Raw genomic sequence first — 24,438 nt, 5'->3', positions numbered from 1 at the left:
ACAATAATTGCGACTCAGTACGCCTTCCGCCCTGCCTCTGTTGGAAGGCTATATTATTCTGTCACCCTGCCCGATGTACGGCAGGCAGCTCCTGTTCCTAGTACTCATCCTGACCCAGTGTTTGAAGTCGATCGATACTGATCGCTCCACGTTGCCCTGACACGATCTAGATGTTTGCAGCATTAGACTTGGGATATGTTTTAAAACAGAATTCCCGTAACGTGGATAAAATTGCAGCTCGGTGCAGATGCTGTGAAATTCGGGGAGGTCCAAGAGTGGGATAATTTGGCTTTCGTGTTTATCTTAAGAGAACAGGCTACTTTGGCTTTCCAATTCTCTGCAATCCAATTTTATTAGGATATACTATCATTTGTGCGCGAGGATCCCTCGGGAAATAATGCTTTGATTAATGTAATCCTAGGCAGGGATACGCCACATGCCCAGCTCCCAGGGGAAGAGCCCTGTTTGACAAACAAAAACATAGCGACCACGCCGAGTGCAACTATTACAATCCGCACCCTCTCGCGAAAATGCGTTCTAACATTAACAATAAGCAAAAGAGCAGCTACTGGAACTGCGAGGGGTGCACTCTGCACCCGGAATCCGACAACGGGGTTACATGTACCCTCTAATCACGCTCCCACAACATAACCCAATGTCAACTAACGGCAAACAGCAAGAAATACACTCGATACGTGCAAGAACCCCCCCCACCCCTCTCCCCGGCTACGTTGAAAGCAAAACAGTTACATTCCAACATTTGCAGCAATATTGCGTATCAAATAAACCTTTGCGACCGCTATATTTAAAAAAAGACGAGCGCTTTGACTCATACAAGAATATAATGCATATTCCAATGTCATGCCTGCAGAACAGAAAACGTGACAAATTGCAGTCTCCTGGTAGACAAAATGCACATTCCCATATGAAATTGATCTGAAGATTAAACAGAAACAAAACATTAACCGGGCATGGGTTGCAAATACTGTCACCTGCCCGCAAAATCTAACAACTGTATAAACAATGCTGGGAAAAAGGCATTGCAATTGAGAGAGACCTATTTACACGCCCTCACTGGCACAGAAAATGTTAAATGAGAACAGTCGCGAAGATAAACCGCCCCGGAGATAGACACCGTACACGCACATGTAATTCAAACTATATAAAATGCACTGGTCATCTGGGAGACTTGATACAGAATAGGTGGCATCCACATCCTGATCATGAAACAATTGAAAAATGTCCCGGGATGGATGCTATCCGGGTTCCACCAACACCCTCTTTAGCCCCTAATATAAAAACAGCCATAAACACATCCGAGAAACAGGATGAATAATAAGCATATTTTATTCACGGAGCCCGTGCATAACAAAGCACATAGAATAAGTCACACCGTGAAGTAGCTATTCCTCTTTGCAGCCAAATTCTACAAAATAACATTCTTGTTTTCTATGGCATTAAAGAACAAAAATAATTTCACTCCCCTTTTGAAATCCATGTTGATTCCATTTGATAGATGCAGACTGAATATTACCAAATCATAAAACGAGACAATAACGAATTAAAACGGTTGCAATCCAACAGAATATCGAACGATACTAAAATCCAAATGTACACCGATCATTTACAGACCCAATTATTTATCATTTAACACCAAAACAACCTTTCAATACGTATTTGCGGTTATATCGTCCATTCTTGTGCTTCGGTTTTTGTATTAATCTTAGTTAAGATTAAGAAGGTTTGGAATGGTTGGGGGAGGGGGAGGGAGAGAGGGGGCCTCCTATGTGTAGCCTCAACAAAATAGGGATCTCTATCTACCTCTCTTCAGTCGATGAACCATGCGGAATTCGCAGCCGTGATTAATAAAATAATACATTTTATTCTTCATGAGAAATCTGGATGTCCACTAATGGGTGGTACAGATGGTAACTCGTGAAGGGGGCGAAAGGATTGCGCCTGGAAAGGTTATTTAGTACTTGAATATTGCAACTATATCTTAAAACGGGCACGGCACACAGCCACGTTGATTCAATGTGATGAGATTCCATGCTTACCATTAAAAATATTTCAATTATTACTTACAAAGTTCGAAAATAATTCACATCAAAATTTTGTCTGTGTGCCACGTTGTATTTCCTATTTTAAAAGATCTTGTACGATTTTTTTTTTTCCCCATGACCTCTAAACAAAAGTGCGATATTAATGGGTTTTAATGTTAGAATCCCACCCATTATCAACGTACATTACAACCTAGATTAGGTAACCCGTGAGAGAATCAACAAGTCCACCTGTGTAGCAACTTTTTACTTAGTTGAGCGGAAGAGTTTTGTATGTTTATCTTCCAACAATTGCTTAACTAAAATGCGGCTTTCTCTGGAGATGGGGATTCGCAAAACATAATTTGTCAAGTGTTACGTTACCGCCAATCAATTAAAGATGTACCAAGTAGCGGTTTCAATAAATGTTGTCAAAATGGTTACACTTATCCCTTCTTGGCCCGCGATGACTGCGAAATATATTTACACATGTCCTTCAATATTAAACCAACTAATTGCAAATTCAATATCTGTTAAAAAGCCCCCGCTCCATGCCTTTTCGATTTCAACCCAAAAATAGAAAATTAATCGGCAAATGTTGTTCACTATTAAGTAATTGATTAATTTAAATGCTCATTCGATCAGCAATCTGGAACTTCCGTGGTAAATTTACACCTTGTACTAACAATTGCTAAATGTTACTTAATTGTAAACAAACAGTGTAATGAAGGGCACTCCTTATCTTTGTAACATCGCATTTCGAGTCGTCCAAACACACTGCGGGAGCCGAGACCTTCTATAACTTTTCTCTCCAACAAAAATGTAATAATTAGCGATGTCAATATAGATTGCGAACCCACCCCATTATAGACAACGCTTGTGAAGGTCATACCATTGGAATTGTAATGTGTTAAATGAGAACAGTAGCGATGATAAACCGGCCCGGAAACAATAGGAATTATACCGTGGAAATGTTTATGGGGAGAGTATTTTTCATCTCCAGCAGTTAATGATGCACAGTCAAATATCCGTGGGAAACTCCAACCGGCTTACGCACAGTTTCGGATAAGCGGTTTGTTTCTGCGTTATCTGCGCTGCGAATTGTGCACGTTAATTAAAAACTTTTAAAGTTGAGACTTGTAATGCAGAAAACTAATTGCCATTTGTAAAACTATGCAATATCTACAAGATGGAAGAAAATCTTTACTCTGGCATCTGGCGCTATGGACATTCTCATCAAATGTTACTTTGTTGCGGTATAAATAGTGGGGTGACCGTGAAAACAGTGATGCCCCCCCCCCCCCCCCCCCCCCCCCCCCCCCCCCCCCCCCCCCCCCCCCCCCCCCCCCCCCCCCCCCCCCCAAAAAAAAAAAAATATAGTCGACCTTCAGACAGCAGAATCCTTTACAAACTCCCGGACTTTTACATAGTTTATATGGCATGGTGATTTTCATCATTTTTTTTCACAGTGACATATCGCCTGCTAATTCGCCTCTTTACTTTTCCTTTGATTTGATTTGGAAACATCCACTCAGTGGGAAATCACGTTCTCAGTAGACCCCTCCCGGAACTACAGAGGTTTAACTTAGTTTGTTATCCCCTAAAGCAAAAAAAAAGTTTCTAGTGGGTCACATCAGAACTAGGCTTTTAAATCAGATTTTTCTTCTCCCCCAAATCATCGCCATAATCGGCTAACGAGCAGAACATCGGAAAGCACTCTTCGACATGCACCTTCCCTCCAGGGAGACGGTCTAAGTTTATTTAATATTCAAGTCAACCGTAGCAAAGTTAATTCAAAGTTCTTAAAATAAGCTGGGGAATCGAAGTCGCGCACAAACAAAAATCTGCTACTTCTCATTTTAAAACTTTCGCCCATGACAAAAACTACGCAATTAGTAACAGCACGGACTAGTATATATATTTAACAATTTCAGCAGCAAAAAACAATTAAGCAGAGTGATGCTGAACTTTTGGCCTGCACTTTCTGCCGGGTATCCGTCACAAGCTGCTGTGTTGAGGTGCTTTAGTGAAGCACTTTGAATTTTAGACTGACGATACGCATTTATCGCTTTCTTCCGCCTGCCCTTCACTTTAGTGATTCAGTCGTCAGCAACTGATCTAATGTCAAACTTAAAAGTCTCTCTCTGCCCGGTGTAATTCCAATTGCGCTAAATCCATAACTTTTTTTTTAACTCGTGGTACGAAAAGTAATTCATGTGTTTACTTTTTTGTAATCATTAAAACTTCCAGCAGAAATTAGAAATAATTTAAAATGTTGGGAGCTCCGCGTAAGGTGTTAGAAATTCAACATTTCAATGTTATATATTGTTATTTTGATTTGTGTTTTCTTTAAATATTTGATCGCATTATATTTCTCCTTGTTTATAAACTCGTTGCCCTTGCCTTTCTCTCTTGTGTCTTTTCATTACTTCATCCCAAGCTCTCGTTATTACTCTTCGCTCTGCTGCACCTTTCCCCGCACGACAGTGCCCCCTGCCGCCCCAACCCTGAAAAGGCAACGTCTTTCAAACTCCTCGATTTTGCATCTGGGCTCTAGACCCCGTGTCTAATAAAATTAACGCCATCCAAATAAAATAAAAAATCAGCTAAATGTTTTAAAATGTCAGAATTTGGAACGGGAGACAGCTACCTTTATTGAGACTATATAGAGAACTCTATACACTGACTCGGGTCTCGAGCTTTCTTTCTCGCTGAAATGGAGTCCTTTATCTCAACCCCAGTGCACAAACATATAGGTTAATGTGACTACTGTTCTTCCCTTTTATTTAGTTCTCTATGGCAACGAAAACGCTGTGGGCAGAAATGCACCCCGTCAAGAAAACAAATGATCTTCGGGGAACAGCTCTACGTGGCATCTGTTCCAAAGGGGCACAGAGGGATGCATCAAGGTAAGAGTGAAAAAATATATGCGTGTGAGGGAAAGTGTGCGTGTGATACAGAGAGAACTATATATAAGCTTGAAGGGGAAATAATTATATGCCTCTGAAAGAAAGAATCGGCCTGTGAATGAAAACCCGAACAATGAACAAAAAAAATCTTTAAAATGTTGATACATTTTGTTATTGATCCTTCACTTTGATCTTAATGTTATAATTTATGGATTTGGATGAAACACCAGGATAAACTAAAATCTCTCATGGACCTCTGCAGGCACAAACTCTTCACCAGTAACAAACATTGATGTTTATACAAATCAGTCGCGCAATGAAAATGGATTAAAAAAGTTGAAAAGTGTGCAAAACGGTGGCCCGTTATATCGTATATAATCATAGTCACACGTTTGTGTGTGCATACACACAAATGTGTGTGTGTGTGTGTGTGTGTGTGTGTGTGTGTGTGTGTGGTGTTTTAAGTAAGCTTGACATTCAAATTAATTCCATTCGTCACCACGCGAATCTTTTTTTTGGAATCAGTAATATGAAGTGCCTCGATGCAAAGACGGAGCTGCGGAGGAAGACAGCACTGTTTGAAATGCCATATTTTGGAAGATTTATTTTACACTTGACCTTGACAATCGAATCGCTTCCGGTGTGCATTGAGTTTTACCTTTTTCTTTGCATTCGATGGGAGGAAAGTTAAAGACGATTTTAAATGTTGCGAGATGGCGTCCATGTCTGAGCAGGGTATTCGCACCCACCTCTCCGGCGAACTCTGCCAAGTTCTCCTTGGTAGTGATTGATAGCGCATAGCCGCGGACGGACCTCTCAGAACCACAGGGCTCGATATAGTCGGCGGTATCGGTTGCACGATCTGCATCTCCAGAGTTCACGTTTATTTCCGTGAGATCGCACTCGAATCGTGTTTTCACCGCGGCGTTAATGCTTGAGCCGCGCTCTGCACTTGTCCATTTCGTGAAAGCAGATCGATCCTGACAAAATATACTATAGTAAAAACCGAGCCCAACACCGCCGAGCGTCTCTAAACTCACAATTTGCTATAAAAAAAAGCCGACCTGACGCTGCTAACCAACGTTTTGCGTTAAGAATGCAGACTTACCAATGGGATAGTCAGTCGCTGGCAACTCGTAAATAGTGTAGAAAAGTTTCGCACATTTGGAATACAGACTTTGCTTTTTACCTTCGATCCACATTGTTCCTGGTCGATCCTCGCATGGATGTGCCCTTATACTGGCTTCACTGAGCCCGTCTCTCGCTAGTCTATTATTTTCACCAAAATATATGAAAATTTATGCAAATGTAAATCAGTACAAATTGCTCTCTGATGTTTTACTTTTTTTTTCTTGGTGGGGAAACAATTTATGGATTTTTTTTTAAAGAAAAAGACAAAATACATTTTAAGTCTTTCCCATCATTGTCGTTGACCTTTAAGTTGTTTTAAGGCAGCTCTTTTCGGCGGCGCGTACGCGTTTCATCAGTCCACCTGAGACATCTTTAAATGCGTGCACTGTGAAATTCGTGGCTGCAATTTAGACAAAATCCTCACTGTATATTAATGAAAGACGGCCCCATGGCACCGCCGCTATACTCTCCATTCAGTGTAAACAAAACCACGAGACTCGGTTTGAGACTGGTCCAAGGAAAATCTGCTGGAAAGGAAAACATGCTGTTGGGGCTCTGGCACAGACTATTCAGCGTCTGCACCTGGAGATCAGAGATTTAAATGAGATCTGTGTTACATCTGTAAACTCTTTCGCAGCCCTGAAAATCCTACGCTTAAATTATCCAGATTAGCTCCCCATAAAACATATAAGATCTTACTTAGGACTGAAATCGTTTGCAAAATGTAGATTATTTCCCAGCAGATCTGAATGAAGTGATAAGATGAAACTGGTGCATTCACAGGGTTCTGTTTACAATGCAAGATGAGTCGGATGCATTTCTTTCTATTACTTTCGGGGACACAAGTCTTCTTCGTTTGCATCAGCTAGGACGAAGTTTGCATTATTTTGTTTCCCATTCATTCATTCAGAAATGGTCAACTTGCCCCCTTATTTTTTTTGACCACCACTTCAGGAAAAAAAAGAAATCTATTTTCTTGATTTAAGGAAGAGGTGGGAGGGCTGGAGGGGGGGGTCTGTTTGCAGCTTTTCTGCTTGGTTGCATTCCTCACACCCCCACACACCCCCTCCCAAATCACCGCCACCAGCCTCCATCCATCCCACCCTCCCCTCTCCCCTCCCCTCCCCAAGCACCAAGACGGCGACAGGCCCCTAATTAAAAAGCGGCCAATTGGAACCGCCGGAAGGAAGCCTTGTGCCCCAGCCTCCCGGCCGGGACGCGTCAGTCACCCAGCGGGTAGCCAATCGGCGGGGGGGGGGGGGGGGGGGGTGCTGGCCAAGCGCCCGCCCCTTTCCTTGTGGTGGCGCCGAGAGAGCGCGGCGCGGCGGCCGAGGTAAACACTGGCCGTGCGAGCAGAGAGCTGTCAAACAGCAGCTCCACCAACTCCCACCACCACCACCAACCCCACTCACACAACAACCAAAAACTCTCTGCAGCAGCAGCAGCAACAACAACAACAACAAAAAGGAGAAGGAAACGCAACCAAAGATAAAGAGAGAATTTTTGAAAAAGGAAAACACACTTTATTTCTATTTATTTCTGGCAATCTTAAACAACTGCTGCAAAACAAGAAAGAGGAGAGAGAGAGAGAGAGAGAGACAAGCGAAAGGGGGAAAGCCATGGCGACAGCGACGTCCAATCCGTACATGCCGAGCAATAGCATCCTATCGGCCAACTCTATCGTGCACAGCGATTCAGGCGGCATGCAGCAAGCGACTACATACCGAGATCCCTCCAAAATGGTGCAAAGCGATTTCATGCAGGGAGCTCTCGCCAGCAACGGCCACATGCTCAGCCATGCACACCAGTGGGTGACGGCGCTGCCGCACACCGATGCCGGCTCTCCCTGGTCCACGGCCATGTCCGGCAGCCCCCTGGGTCAGCAGCAACAGCAGCAGCAGCAGCAGCAGCAGCAGCAACAGCAGCAACAGGATGTGAAGCCGTCGGTGCAAGTCGTGGGTCGGGACGAACTGCACACGGGAGCCGCTCCGTTGCATCACCACCGCCCGCCGCACTTGCCGCCGCACCAGCCGTCTCACGGCGGCCACCCCACCGCCTGGGGGGCGACCACCACAGCTCACCTGCCTTCCATGGGCTCGGCCGTCCAGCCGCTCATCTACTCGCAGCCCGGGGGCTTCACCGTCAACGGGATGCTGAGTCAAGCGGGAGGGCAGAGCCTGCACCCGGGGCTGAGAGACACTCCGGAGCTGGTGGACCACGGGCAGCCGCACCACAGTCACGACCACTCCGACGAGGACACGCCGACCTCGGACGACCTGGAGCAGTTCGCCAAGCAGTTCAAGCAGAGGAGGATCAAGCTGGGCTTCACCCAGGCCGACGTGGGCTTGGCGCTGGGCACCCTGTACGGCAACGTCTTCTCGCAGACCACCATCTGCCGGTTCGAAGCGCTGCAGCTGAGCTTCAAGAACATGTGCAAACTCAAGCCGCTGCTGAACAAGTGGCTGGAAGAGGCCGACTCGTCGACCGGCAGCCCTACCAGTATCGATAAGATCGCGGCACAGGGCAGGAAGAGAAAGAAGCGCACCTCCATCGAGGTCAGTGTCAAGGGGGCTTTGGAGAGCCACTTCCTCAAATGCCCCAAGCCCTCGGCGCAGGAGATCACAGCCCTGGCAGACAGCCTGCAGTTGGAAAAAGAAGTTGTCCGGGTTTGGTTCTGCAATCGGAGGCAGAAGGAGAAACGCATGACTCCGCCGGGAGGAGTGCAGCAAACGGACGATGTTTACTCACAGGTCGGCAATGTAAACGCCGATACACCGCCCTCTCACCATGGACTACAAACCGCCGTGCAGTGAAAGAAAAACACTAAACATAGACTGTTTAGACTGGATTTTTAAACACAAAAAAATATGGGACTGAACGAAATCAACAAGATCAGGACTATCGCAATGATAGCAGGTTTTCTACTGTGATTGTGAGGCTGCCGATTGAATAGAACGAGTGCATTAAAACTGCAGGTGTCTTTTCTTTTTTTTTAAACATGAAAAATCTGAACCCTCTTTGGCTTGTGGTGATCGACAGGTGGACCCACCCCCACCCTCGCATCCCCAGATACTTCCAGATAAGTGTGAATTCATTTCTCTGTTGTTACAGAAGGACTGGTTTATAAATGATTACAGGTTTGGTCCAGTTCAGATTGGCCGTGGACGTTGGTTGACTGAGGTACCTACCTGGTATACTTCCAGCGGCGGGTTTTTTCCCTTGGTTCTATCAAGTGCACATACAACATGGAAACAACGAAAATCCTTTCATTGTGTTATTTTGAAATAGAGAAACTGTTCCTAATGTAAATCATGGCGTAAGGAAAGGTGATAATCTGTACTCACTAACTAGAAAGGAAAACCGGCAAAAGAGGGCCTTTAAAACGCAAACCTCCCGAACAACGTTAAACCTGCAAGGCAGGGGAAATTTCAAGAGAAAATAATTCAATGGGTTGATCCAAAAATAATGACAGATGGAACTTTCGGCGTCGAGGCTTGTTGGAAAAGACAAGACAAAGGACTGGGGGATTTGGGCGAGAAATCGTCCCAGATGTGGCTTTGATGATTGGTTCATTATGTTGTGTTCGACCTCATCCCCACCCCCCTTCCCAACACCATCCCCCCCCAAAAAAAACCTTCGCCCCAATGTTTTCTAATTTCACCTCCAGCCGAATGGAGTAGAAACATTTTTTATTAAAAAAGAAAAAAACAGAGAGAAAAAAAACCACTCTACCATCTGCAGCTGCACTTACTGAACTTATCCTCTTCTCAAACCATTGCCAAGTTGAATGAATGGGTGCTGTGGATGCGACTGTGTAAAACTGCCATTTCCAAGCAGTGTTCTTGGTAGGTTTCAATATAGACTTTACAAAGACGGCAATATAGAGTCAGTAGATCAGTTACTGATCTAAAAAATATTTACTTTATATTTTCATCAAAATTGACTTCTTTTAATATTTTATTCAGAATACCTATGAACTGCTGCAAAACGGTAATTTATTTTTCCCCAGATCTTGTATTAGATGTTTTCAAAACGAGCACAAATAAATGCGATGAAAATGGACAGTTGTTAGGTAATAAGGGTATCTTTTGATGTGATAATTTGATTGTAATTTAATTTGAGTAGTGATTCCGTAAGAGATGATTCAAGAAATAAATTTGTTAGAGTCAAACGATTTTATGGCTCATGTGTCTGGTGTACATTAAAAGTGGGACTTTGCTAAAGAAAAGTGCGAGTCTAGGGTAAATAGAGAATGTATTTATGAACCATAAATTTAATGGTGCACTATTCAATTAGGATCTAATATTTAATATAGTTTTGTTTTAAATAGTACACGTTTTTATTCTGAAAGAACGGGTTATGTAAAACAAAAAGTTATGATTTTCGAAATGAATTTAATTAGAGTCTACTTTCTATGTTAAAATACCCAGATTGGCTTTTAATCACGCTTAAGTCCTCTGTTGGCTTTGGATGATTGCCTTGTATCTGTTCTCTTCCCTTTGTGGAGTTTCCAGAAACGGATAGCACAAGCCTCAGCTTCTGTTCTATCGAGTTTGAATGTTTTTTTCTACGCCAGTGGTTGCTTTCTTTATATATAAATATATCTATTACAAAAACGAAAAACAACATTGACAACAATATTGGACATTAATCAGGCCGATTAAATATGCAGTTATTTATTTAAAAGAAACATAGAAAAACTGTTTTGGTGGCGTGGTAAATGCTATTTCAAAAATAAGTTCACCAGCAGGTCACAGTTACACTGAATGTTGGAGCTCAGAGAGTTTAGACTGGTTTACTCTTGTGTTTCAAAGGCGAGACCCAATAGAATAAGGGCGTCTGAATAAATTTAATTAAAGGCGTTACATCTAAAAACTCCCAACACAGCTTTTAGGTAAACCATGGACCACATGCAGGGTATATGTTAAAATAAAATTACAGGCCATCATGAAAGCGTTGACTGGTATTTAATATTTTACTTACCTGTGGACAAAGGTCGTAAGCCGTTTTGATTTGTAGCAGAGTTCCCTATTATTTCAGCCCCCCCCCCCCCCCACCCCCCCCCCCCCCCCCCCCCCCCCACAAGCATCATATTAAGCTTTATACCATTGACATCCCACCAAAAATACATTACAATTACAGTTCTCCAGTATTTGCCTCATGCATGAGAAATTTGTATAGCAATAATGAAAAATAACCGCTATGCAATAATTCAGAATGTCCGTTTCCCTACTATTTGATAGTTTAACATTATTTTTTTACAAATGTGTGCCTGACATTGATGTGCGATGCTATTATAAATCTGCTTTTCTGAAACGATACTTATGAGCCAGCCTAGATATTTTTGACTGTCAAAACGTTGTTGATGGTGTGAAGTGGAGAGGAGATTGATGTAGCGAGCTGCTTGGTACAGAGGTCCGTTATTGTTTTAAAATACTAAATATTCGCAAGAGGCGACAACACATGTTAGGTTGTTGGCATGCTCGGGATTATATTCTATTCTTTGAACTGCTCGGCGTGTGACGTCAGTGAAGTGCTATAGTACAGTTAGATCTGGGAATGTACGATCATTTTGCCATTATATTTTTCAGCCGTTGTTTTAGAAGACCCGTGCTTGCGATGTGTGTGCCAATAGGATGTTGTAGGTCCACGCAGCGTTGCGCTGGGAATTCTAGATGACAATAGCAGCAATCCCAAATAGGAACGTTTCTCGTCACTGCGAATCGTTCTGATCACTGGCCAAGTGATACTAATGAATCGTGGGATTTGTGGGAACATCAGTCTTGACAGTAAGATAGACTAGTGTTAGCAAATAATAATCATTCCGAAAATACATTTTGGTTTTACACATGAAGTGGGCTGCATATTAGGAAAAGGTCAGAACTGTATAAACTCTCCCCGATGATGTTGATTCCTGTGCTCAAGAAGGAGCGCCATCCCAAATGATGTGTGTGGCATTCCCGGGGTATTTCAGCCTCGGAAACTTAGGCCAACATCTGATGTTGTAAGTTTGATGTGTTAAAGGAAACCAAGCGTTGACGTTGGAATACTTAGAAGTGTCCCATTAGATGTCAGAAGGGTCATTGGTGAACTGCGTGAAATAAGAAATTGTTCAATTTTCCCCCGTATTGGTTCAATTTATTCCAGAGAAGTTTTATTTAAGGCCCAGTGTGGAAAAAAAAATCGGATTGACCCATTGAAAAGTAATTGAAGCCTGTAAGGCAAGGTGAAGTCAAAGATAAAGCATAATAAATAATACAATATATTTTCTTGGTGGTAAACTTTAAACCGTTTGATACCACTCCATCAGTTTGTTTCTTCTCATATATATATATATTGCTTATCATATATTTCGAATTCCCTTTCTCAACGCATTTTCTTAACAATATGTTTCCATTTAACATTTCCACAACATGGGATGTACTAAAATTATGTTTGCAGAAAGATCCCTGTTATTAGGATGTTAACGCCGATTTACCAGCGGCTGACGAATACAGTGTCGCCTACATTCTTCTCCTGCAAGCCACTACTTCCGCCTTTTCTCCCCAATCTTCAAAACACTTACTTGTCAATTATTCGCTAGTTTTTAATATATTCGCGTTCTTGTGCAGAAATTGTAGGGTTATTGAAATACAAAACACAGGGTGATTGCATTACAATATTATCTCATTCTGCCTTTGTTTATGTCATCTTCTATTTATTCTGCGAACGGCTGTAGTTATATATATTCACTTATGATGTGTTTGTGTCGCCAGAATACAAGCATTTATTGTTCACCCAGCACTGTCCTTGGGAAGGTGGCGTTGAACCGCTTTCTTGAAGCGGGATTGCTTTCAACACATCATAGGGTTCTTGTGGTTAAACGATCCCACCGCGCAGTGGGGAAGGGAGTGCCAGGTTATAGACCCAATATTCACAAGTATGCGTTATTTTGGGGCAGTCATTGCTGTCGCTTTCACCCGTTCAAATTCATTCGCCTTTATGGCACATTGGCAGATTGAGAGGGAAGTAAACTGTTGATAAGTGCTTGGACGGGTGTGGTCGATTTCAAAGTAATTGGCGATTGTTATAAATCAGGCGATATTCCAAAATACTTTACTTATCAGTTTCTGGGTGACGTTTGACGTGATTAATCTTTATTAAAAAGTTGGATGAACGGTCTGGATTTACCACATGAGCGCTTACTTTATGTTGAAGCTGTGTTTCTAATTAATGAAATCCCACAAGGTGCAGCAACAGGTGTATTTTGAACCGAACCTGTTCAACTGAGTTTGTATTCTCATGCAAGTTTCCCAAAGCGCTTGGTGGGAATTAATCGGTGTTGTGACTCCATTGGTATCACGAGGAAAAAGACAAAGTTGCAATATTTGTAATATGTTCGGCTCATCCTTTTAACTAATTGCAAGCTTCCGATTGACATGCTTGACTTGGGCTGCCTCGAGGACTTTATAAATGATTCAGAAAAGGCGCCAGGAAACAAATAATAGCGGTCAGCTTATCACATTCTGCGGCTTGATCTTCCCGTTTAGGGATGGAATGAGCATATTAGTTTCTAGTTAATTCTCTCGTAAGGTGTGTCGGAAGTTAATTTAATCAACAGTTTGACAACATGTTACACTGCCCGTTGTGGAAGGTGCTATTGAAGGATATGTCTTATGTTTCGGCAAGCGACATTGGTTAGTTAGTCTTGTCCTGGATAATTTCAGTTCTTTTAAAAAATAATGCATGGTATGCACGCCAAATAGTGTGAGCCATCTTCCAAACTAGGATCGAGATCAAGTTGGATTTATTTTTATTGTTGAACACGGAAAGGTGAAATGACAAAACACCGAGGTTTTATATAAGGAAATTTTAACTTTTCCAATTAGGGCTACATTGAAACCCATATACAGCCGTCACATTTAAGCGCAGGTGTATATTTGTGTCTTGTTAAACTGATCTTCATTTTAATTGCGAATCGCCACGGATGCCCATCTGGACTCAAGTTAAAGTGCGCCCAATCTGCTTAAGCCTGCCTCAGTTCCCATTGCAATAAATGCTACAATTTTAGCTGCTCCAACCTCCCACTCACCCACCCACTCCCTCCTCCTCGGTAAAAAAAAAATAACAGAGTAATGTACAGGTTGCACGTGCAGTTTGCTATAATTTAATCGATACCCACTCCCAGTTACGGATAAAAAAGGAATGTATCTGACAAAAATGTTCCAATCGTTTCAGCCTAAAGTGGCCTGCATCCTTGCTGCACAGAAAACCCCTAAGATTTGGGGAATCTGTCTCAAAATGTGCTGGCGAATTGCAAAGGGTCTTGATGAGAGTTTCCACTGCCTTCACGTTGGGACAGATTCTGCCCCAACCTGCATTGTTTTCCAGGTTTCAATAATTCATTAAAACGTAGCAGCCTTTTAAAATAAAATCTCATTTCTCCGATCGATTAGCTAGCACTGGTTGCTTGGCAACTAAATTCTAGTTGAGTTGAAATAAAGTGATTTTTTTAATACTTTGTTTGGGGTGAAGAATAAGAATGGAGCTACAACTTCGCTTGGTTGTTACAAGTGTAAATTGAAATCCGGAAATGAGTTTAAAACTTCGAAACTCAATATATTTTACATTATTAATGAAGAAGATATCGAGAAAAATATAAAAGATTACAACGTATTATTCAGTACTAACGCCGATTGGTGATTGATCAATGTTGTTCACCATTGGGTGTATTTAAAAACTGAGCTGTGAAGTTGATTGCAAAGAAACTTGAATTGGCAGAGTGTGGCCCTCCTTGGTTCTTCTCGCTGTCGATGTGAGGTGATCCTTAGATGGCTTCTCCCACACAGTGTTGCAGATTGACTAGTGAGAAAGTATTGTGTGCTTGCCCAGACTTGGTAGTAATTGAGCAGGTCACTCCATCTGGTGGGGAAACATTTACACTTCGGGCCTGAATCGGAATGCTGTGCTAAACCTGCATCAAACCCCGCGAGATTTCTAACTGGGGCATTTAAAAGTGACAGTTTTTTTTGTATATGGCTGCATGTTATGCAGGCTGATTTAAACTTCCTAATCATACTTAGTTCTTATTTACCTCATGCGTTCCTTTAATTGGCTGCGACTTATTGCAGAAACCAATGCCAAGTATCCGCAACGCCTTCCACATTGTATCCCCTTTAAACGTGTGTATTTAATTTGTCACATTCAAGTTGGATTGTATTCAAATAACAATCCATAAAATAACATAATACGTGTTGTTGAAGACTTGAATATGTAAGAACTTAGATATGCATATGCTTAGAGGTGGTAGTTAAATTATTGCCTCCCGGCAGTATATACTGTCTTAATAGATCAACATATTCCATCTTACATATTATTATTAAAAGATGCGGCTAAAATGACACAATTGTTCGGACTGCCCGTTTTATAGCCAGGACTACTCGTTGCTTCTAATAGTCCAATAATTAAAATACAGTCAGATCATTCATGGATCTTTACCGATCTAAAGTACTTGTTAGATGGAGCGGCGTGATGGATCTGAGTCTAGAGTGATACAGTACAATTATACTAAAAAAAAACCATTAGAGAAAAATATAGAATATTTTAGCAAATGAATCCGCTGACCCGTGCGGGATCAGCCGCCTCTGAAAAGATTCCCGCACAGCTCCACAAAGGTAGAGAGCTCTTTTGTTCAAACTGCTCTGTCGCATCCAGTGGGGAGACAAATTGACTTTGTACAGACTTTATTGCGGACCTTAAAGATGTGTTCTGGAGTGTGCTGCTGAATTTGCCCAGCTTACTGGCAAATCTGACTGGCAAATTAATATAACCACAGCCTTGTTTTTTTTTTCCTTGGTGTGGTTCCCAATAACAAAGTACTAAATATCTATAACCAAACCTCAATGCTTCCTTAATTGCGAACATTGCCACCGCTGAACAATTAAGTTCACCTTGTATATTCTTACCGTAAAAGTCGAATTTAAAAAGAGCGGCAAATCCACATTATGAAAAGGTTTTTACTATTTTCTTACTCTCCGTCCCCAAAAAGTATAAAAATTCCCGCCACTGTAATCGCAGCCTTGCCTAAATCTATATGGAGATTTGGAATAATGGATTCGAACAGATACCATGAAATTTGAATCGTTTTCTTAAATATTCTGTGATGTATTAGATAGTCAGTTTAATTATCGTTGTGATACTTCCAAATGTTCCATTATTTTATTGTCGAGGATGGCTCCATTGCAGGTCAATGTAGATGCACTACGTGGAGAACTTGGTTGTCAAAGTCAGAAGAATTCTGGCGAGAATGGCAAACTTGATAGGGTAGTGGTTGGGGGAGGGGGGGATAATATTTGATTATCAAGCTCCAGAACTCTTTCACAATAAATATTGCTATTTATGTGTTTCCAGGTATCTCCCAATGTGTAGTCAGATTCTTCATACAAAGTATTTTCTTAACATATAGAGCATTACTCGCTCCAGCTTTTTATCGACTTACCAATACCTAGGTTTGCATATATCTAGGATTGCAAGAATCACCTCTGTAGGAAATTATTCGCAGGAGGAAGGTAATGGCACAATATTCTCGTGTTTCCTATTCAATATGCACATAATCAGATTTTGTTAAATACCCTTCCCTTTATTATCTTAATGTCACATTTTACGATAATATGAATATACCTTTCGGAGATCATTAAAACACGATCATAGCAATCGCGGTTGTCTTTGAGGGACCCATAGGCCAGTAAAATGCTGTCGTGAAATTGATCGGCTGTGTGGTTGTTAACTGTTGGCAGGATTTGTGTTTTGTATATACACATGAGCGGTTATGACGTTAATCTTTATCAGCACATGGGAAATGTAGTCCCTGAGTAATACGGATTGACTCCCAGGTCAAATGGGTCAACGCAAGTTCCAATCAAAATGGACGAGTCCTTCAGTTGTGTGCCTTTTGGTATAATTGGCATGCAGTATTCGAGAGCATGCAAAAGTATATGTTGATATGGGACAACATGTGGACTTGGAACTAACTATCAGGTATGCGACCTTGCTAAAAACAAAAGCATATAGTTTGGTGTACATTACCTAATTAGCAGATTGTGCACGCACCTTGAAAACAGACGCGATGGGGCATTACGTTTTTTTTTAAGATATAGTTGGAATACTGGACAGCATTCACGTTAACAGGGAGTCCTAGACCTTGGCTTGATTGTGACATTGAGCACGACGGTGTGAAGTGCTTGGGCTGAGACTTAACGGTGCACTATTTACTCAGCACACTCCCCTTGTTATATCTCCATTTATGTCCTGGTGCAGACACTCCGATGGGTACAAAGGGCAGTTCAAGTCTAAACTAAACAGGTATGTGGGATTCTGAGATCCATTTCGAAATCACACGAACGATGGCGAGCCAGGTTGCAGGGATTGCTAAAGCCGCTCAGTAAACCATGAACCACCCACAGTAGAGCTGAGTTGATCAAACTTGGTCGTTCTTGAATATCGCACAACTGTAAGCGAAAATTGTGGGGGGTTTTATTGCACAAGAGATTTAGAAGAAGAGATACAATCGTGGCCATTGCGAGTCACCTGTGTTTGAGTCAGGAATATTTTCGATCTGCCTGAACCTTTCAGCCTGTGAAGCTTCTGTCAGCGATAGCAAAATGCAGCGTTTGACCATCTTCATACCTATTTTAACGTTATCACCAGGTCTTGTGTTCTATGCTTTAATTCTCGCTACATGTATTTAAACTACATAAAGAAGCAATTTATCGAGATCAGCACATGTACTTATCGACGTCAATCACAAAATCGCTTCCCAAAAATATTCTACTAATGTTGCAATGTGTATCATTACACTTATTCCCCTCTCATTTTCGTCACTAATAATAGTCAGCATTCTAGAATCGAGATGTTGTACACATAGTTCTATTGAATGAAAAGTATTCTGAGAAATCAGCCCAAAGAGAAAACCTTTTGTATTTAAGGCAGAGCATATCATTGGCCATCGTCTACCGGGCGGGCATGAGCCCACCAGTCCTCTCGTTTTGCATTTTAAACACAATTAGTTTTCATACAAAATCGCTCAAGCACTATCCACATTCGAATGCGGAATACAATAAAACTGAACAAAGTTCAGTCCGTAATCGGCTTCTATTTGTGGCTGTGCGTTAACTGGGAGACTTAGGTTTGGAGGCAAGCTGCACAGTGCAGATGGAAAGGTAGTGCAAACTGTTCGTTCAAATCTTCTAGCATTCTGGTACCAATTCACAATGCACTACATCGCTTTTCGAAACTAGGAAACAACATAGTGGCAGTAAATCTACCAAGGATTTTAGAAAAAATAACTAGTTTAACATTACAGTTGAAGAATTTATGCTGAATGCGACTGACTGAACACTACACACCCGAGCCGGATGTATTCTCTTCAAATCCCAGTTATGTCAGTCAGGTCCCTTGCAAACTCTTGTAGCATTGACAGATGATTAGGGGGCAGGGTGCAATAGATCAATTTTTACCCAGACATCTTACTTTTATCCAGTGTCTTTATGCATTGTAAGAATGGTAAAATGAGGGGAAAAAAATGCTTCAAATTATTCTTCCTAAGCGAACGATGTTTGTGCGAGCCACAAGTTATCAGGTGGTGCTTTAAATGAAAACAGAGCTCACACTCAAAAGTTAAAGGCCTTGCTGATAGTTCTTTGCAATCCTGCCAAGCACATGTTAAGCATATAATGGCATCAACCTCGGCCACCCCTGTTTCCTGAAGTATAATAGTTGAGTACCATCGTTAGAGAGCTGACCACGCCGTTCAGAAGCAGTGGGATTTTGAAACATACGTCCCTTAAACAGATATTTTATTCTGACTGAGTTACAAACAAAAGTTTTCTTTTGTTTCCCAGCAGACCACAATATGACTGTGGCCCTAAAACATTCCGAAGTCATATTTGTCGTAGGGCAGCACACTGCAACTTCCTACTGAAATAAATAACCGCGTTGCTCCAACCCGTGCTCAGATTGAGACTTTGTTTTTGCGCGTAAAGATGTTGTTATAATGTTCGTGCTAGTCTAGAACATTATCACATAACGTGTAATGAGAATGGATTGTGCCTGAGTAAATTTACACAGGTCTTTTGTGGATACAGCCTCAGAGAATAGCAGCTGGTGGGCAATAATTGATGATATTGGAGACCAATGGATTGCAAGTGTAATTTGTTAGCCTCCTTGAACCATATCAAATGACAGCCTTGTGACCACAAAACTCACGAAAGAAAGCCAAATATAGACTGAAGCCTGGGTGGGTGCACACATAAGCACGTGTATGCGTGTATACACGCGCACACACAACCAACAACCCGTGTCTAACACACAAAGAAAGACACAAAATGCTGAAGTAACTCAACGGGTCAGACAGCATCTCTGGAGAAAAGGAATAGGTGATGTTTCGGGTCGAGACCCTTCTTCAGACGCCTCCGCCACCTCCCTCTCCGTTCGTGATCTCATCGCCTCCATCACAGGAGATAGACTATCGACGTCCCAGCATTTTGTGTCTCTCTTCGGTGTAAATCAGCACCTGCAGTTCCTTCTTACACATTTTATCTAACACACACGAATTGGATTAACTCAGTATCAAACTCACTAAATTAACAACTTATTCTGAAATGCAAATACGTTATCACAGTCAATGCGGAGGTAAATACTTGAAATTATGTTGTAAACAATCTATTGCATTAGCATTCTGCTTGGTCATTCCTGCTGGAACTAATATACATCTAAAATTATATCCATGCATTCTCTTCCCCATATTGTATGATTCAAATTGTGAATTCATATGTAAAAATTACCATCTAATTTCTTGATTTTACTGTGCTACAAATATTGAATACAATTGAAGTAACAAAAATTATATTAGCTGGAGAAATGGTAATGCGAAATAGATTGCTCAATTAATCGAATGGACTATTGTGTCACGAAAATTGCACATGTTTCAGTGTATATAAAATAAGTCCAACTTCTGTTTAAATATGAAACCATGAAACACTTGAGTGTGAAAAAGGATCGCAGGTGAAATGGAGACGCAGGGCACTGCAGATGCCGGAGTCATGAGCAAAACACAAAGCGCTGGAGGAACTCTGCGGGCCATCCGTGGAGAGAATGGACAGGCAACGTCTAGAGTCTGGAATCTTCTGTTAGCAGGTGACTTGCCATTGTAGATACTCCTAGTTTTAAATTAAATCAAGTTCTAAGCTCAAGTATTAAGAAGGGCGCCATCGTTGGTTATTTGCCTTTAACTAATTCTGTTTGACATGCTATTTCTATATAGCAATGGAGTCGAATACGTGCTCCGACATAATTTGCTTTTTGTTCTAGACTAACCCTATTTTTAATTATTTTCATTTTGGCTTCGGTTCTCGCCATATTCATTGGGCAGCGAATACGTGCAAGGCCACGAGAAATGGGAAGCATAACAAGGGGCAGGGAGGAGTGAGGATGCTTGGTCAATAGTTGTTACAAAGCGCCTGCGTAGGACGAAAGGCCTTAGTTGTGTGTGTTTGGATTCAAGATGATCTCGTGGTTTGAGAGATGGGGTTGTACTGGTAGCTGTGCTGCACTGGCTGCGAATATTTTTTTTTAAAACGTGCATGTGGAGAGACCATGATACTAAAATCACTTGCAACAAGCGAGTAAATTGGAGCAGTCACATTGTACACTATCTCGGTGTACTATTTCTAGACACGTGTACTGTATCTAAGATGTCCTTATGTACCATAATACGTGTACTGAACTGTATGCAAAAATGAATCTCACCGTACCGGTAATGACGATAAAGTACAATTGAACCATTGGGTAGAACACCTCTATCGAACCATACCCCACACCCTGACCCTTTCAAGAATACCTTTACTAAACTGCTTTACATGTGTATTAGCGATACCTATGGTGTTTATTCTTTAGATAACTCGCCAAAAGAATGTGTTTGACCAGGGTTGTCACGCTAGAGCGCCTTGATTTACTCTGTATCATATTCCGTGTGTTATCTAGAAGTGTGCATTTATTTATTACAGGATTTGTAGGAAGGAACTCCAGATGCTGGTTTACATCGAAGATAGACACAGAATGCTGGAATAACTCAGCGGGTCAGGGGACGTTTCCCACTAGAATTCTCTCCCCCGACTCTCAGTTTGAAGAAGGGTCTCGATCCGAGGCGTCACCTATCCCTTTTACCCGGAGATGCTGCCTGGCCCGCTGAGTTATTCTTATTTTGTGTCCATCTATATATTACAGGATATAGGCGTCAGAGGGAAGACCAGCATCTATTGGCTTCCCTAATGGCTGGCGGGACAATTTCACAGTCAACAATATCGACCAGACCAGGTAAGGATTGCAGATTTCCCTCCCGAGCGGACATTAAAGGAATTCAACTGGATCGATAGCTTCATGGACACATTACTCAGACTTCCGGTATTTTAGTTTTAAATTCCATATGATGATCGGATTTTAAATTCCATGACTGTCATGTTTAGAATTTCAATCGGGTCCCCATCCGATGCTTGCTGTCGTGTTTATTCATCTCCCTTTGTACACATGCTACATAAAGGCAGATAAAGGCCCGGCCATCCGTGTTTCTGCAGCACACCACTGTACTGACCCGTCTGGCGTGCAGCACCTAGCGGCCGTAATCACCGGGACATGGCAGAGTCGTGATAAAGGATTCTGAAACTGCTTGCCTTAAATCACGTGGCTGCGTTTTCTTTCTTCAGGTGCTGAATGAGGGCGTCGCAGGCAAACAGAACACTTATCGTACATCCATAGTTTCACCCCCTTGAGAGCAGATGATGGCAACGGAGCCACTTAAACGGTACACTTGGTTAGGCTGGTTTAGTTTAGTAAGAAACAGGTCCTTCGGCCCACCGAGTCCTCGCCGAGCAGCGATCACTCTTACACTAGCACTAGACAATTTACAAAACCAATTGTCGCGCAAGCGTGTACGTCTTTGGACTGTAGAATGAAGCCAGAAGACCCGGAGAAACCCCACGCGGTCACAGGAAGAGCGTACAAACCCCCGTACAGACAGCACCCTAGGTCAGGATTTAACCCGGGTCTCTGGCGCTTGTAAGGCAGGGTCCCAGCAGGGGTCTTTTTAAATTCCAAATGGTATTTAGGTCAGAGGGGAGAGTAGTATCGGTGGGTTTCCTATGCTACTCTCCCTCTTCAAGCTGGAGAGGGCTGTGGATTTGGGTGGAGATTCAGTGAGATATATTCTGATGGGTTTTTTTGGAACATTACTTCACTATGCTCGTCGCCAGTTTTGACCAATCTCTCAGGTTTTCTGCGCCCTCTTCTATGCTACTATAGCTCCCAGCAGTAAGTATAGCAGTTTCACGACAATCGACTAATCTAGTCTTCACAAACCATAAAGTGTTGAACAACAAATTCCAAACAATCCTCCCAGAGATATTTACCCCGAGTATTATACATGGCATAGGGACGATATGTATAATGAGGGAAGCGTATTGTCTATCATGTGCAAAATTCCCCGCATTGTTTATGTCCTCTCGGACAAGTTCTAATTTATATATTATATGACTGTGTTAGTATGTGGGAGTTGTTTATGTACTGCACACCGAATGGATTCATATGATATGGGATATGTACAGATGTATACATGTAATGTTAAAACATTATAGTGTGAAGAATTATCTACACTCTATGAGGAATCGGATATAAATACGTACCCGAAAAAGCAGGGAGCTGTTTTTGCATTGCGGAAAGTCAGGTGCACACATTATGACGACACACTTTGGCGGTACATTGGCGCCGCGGTAGAGTTGCTGCCTTTTAACAGCGCCAGAGACCCGGGTTCCATCCTGAGTATGGATGATGCCTGTATGGAGTTTGCAAGTTCTCCCTGTGACTGCGTGGGTGTCCTCCGGGTTCTCCGGTTTCCTCCAACATCCCAGGGCCTTGGTTAATTGGTCTCTGTTCATTGTCCCTAATGTGCAGGATAGAATTGGTGTACGGGTGGCCGTTGGGCGGCGCGGACTCGGTGGGCCGAAGGGCCTGTTTTCACGCTAAATTAAACTAAATTAAAATGACAATGTTATTTAATAAGAATAGGTGGCACCTATGTGGCGGTAACATAGAATATATCGTTTTGTGGTATGTCCGGACCATGTTCCATTCGAACCTGAAGAGCTATTGTGCAGAGTTACCTTTGCATTATGCAAAGTGCGGTACACACATTATAAGAACGTGTATTCGCAGTCAGGATTTTCCAATGACGGAGTAGTACAGAGTTGGAACTTGCATTGCATAACGTGAACAATGAAATTTAAACCATACAACCCACAACCATACAGCAAAGACAATGGGAGATAGTTTCATTATAGACTAAAATAAACTGTATCATATTGACTTGTATATTTCCATGCAGTTCAGAATGCCTTAATAATAACGCTCTATTATTTTTCTAGTAACCCCGGAATGGATGTCTGAGATGAACAAGTATGGCGGCATCGGTTGTGTCAGAACTGCGCCGCCAAATACAGTTGGTGAACTATCCATGTCTGTGCCACTAGACAACAACCATTTCAGAAACGCACAAAGGCCTGGTATTGTCCGTCAATTTAAATCTATCCTTAAAGTTTTCTTTAGTTTCAATGGACTTTTAACCATTGAGCAGTTATTATGAGGAAAGTGGCGCTTACTTGCCTAAGCGTTATTGCGCGGAAAACTTTGCAAATTTGTCAGCGGCGCATGTCTGTGAATCTCCAAACAACAAAATAAAGTGAAACTGTGTGTTCTGGAAAAGGTAAAGCTCTCTATTCATTGATATACCGACATTTTAGTTACCAAGGATAATTAGAGTCGAGTCAAGATTGTTTATTGTCATGTCCCAGATAGAACAATGAAATTCTTACTTACAGCAGCACAATATAATATGCAAACATAGTACACTCTAAACAATATAATAAATTAGAAAAAAGTTCAGTGTGTGTACATATACACATATGTACATATCATCCCCCCCCCCCCACCCACACACACACACACACACACACACACACACACACACACACACACACACACACACACACACACACATAAACGTACTCAAAAACAAACAAACAATAATAGTGCAATAATAACAATAATAGTCTATGTTGTTCAGAGCTTAATTGAGGTTGTAGTGTTTAATAGCCTAATGGCTGTAGGGAGGAATCTGTTCCCGAACCTGGACATTACAGTTTTCAGGCTCCCGTACCTTCTTCCCGATGGCAGGAGGTACAATATATAGACCCGTTTTGTCAAAAGGAGTATCTGCGGAGAGAAAATGCCATTTAAAGATCAACAAGGTGGTCTTCATGTGGAAGCACGTGTGA

General features: G+C 41.9%; 1 protein-coding gene across 5 annotated transcripts; it reads left to right on the top strand.

The window, feature by feature from the left end:
- The first annotated feature begins 3,925 nt into the window (after positions 1-3,925).
- Positions 3,926-23,866, top strand: LOC129698177 (POU domain, class 3, transcription factor 3-like). 5 transcript variants are annotated; one of them, XR_008723636.1, is made up of 5 exons: positions 3,926-4,237; positions 4,830-4,948; positions 21,341-21,430; positions 21,817-21,914; positions 23,530-23,866. XR_008723636.1 is itself a non-coding variant. In XM_055637130.1 (4 exons), the coding sequence occupies exon 1, from the start codon at positions 7,699-7,701 to the stop codon at positions 8,890-8,892; it is 1,194 nt and encodes a 397-aa protein (XP_055493105.1). In that variant the 5' UTR covers positions 7,351-7,698; the 3' UTR covers positions 8,893-9,924; positions 21,341-21,430; positions 21,817-21,914; positions 23,530-23,866. The 5 variants fall into 5 exon arrangements, 1 of the variants encoding a protein (XP_055493105.1); XR_008723635.1 differs by lacking the exon at positions 3,926-4,237 and having other exon boundaries at positions 4,383-4,948; XM_055637130.1 differs by lacking the exons at positions 3,926-4,237; positions 4,830-4,948 and adding an exon at positions 7,351-9,924.
- Positions 23,867-24,438: the final 572 nt, after the last annotated feature.

Source organism: Leucoraja erinacea, chromosome 6 (genome assembly GCF_028641065.1).
Source record: "Leucoraja erinacea ecotype New England chromosome 6, Leri_hhj_1, whole genome shotgun sequence".
Taxonomy (NCBI): Eukaryota; Metazoa; Chordata; class Chondrichthyes; order Rajiformes; family Rajidae; genus Leucoraja; species Leucoraja erinaceus.
Note: the sequence above shows the minus strand (reverse complement) of the source record. Positions and strands in the feature narration are given on the sequence as shown.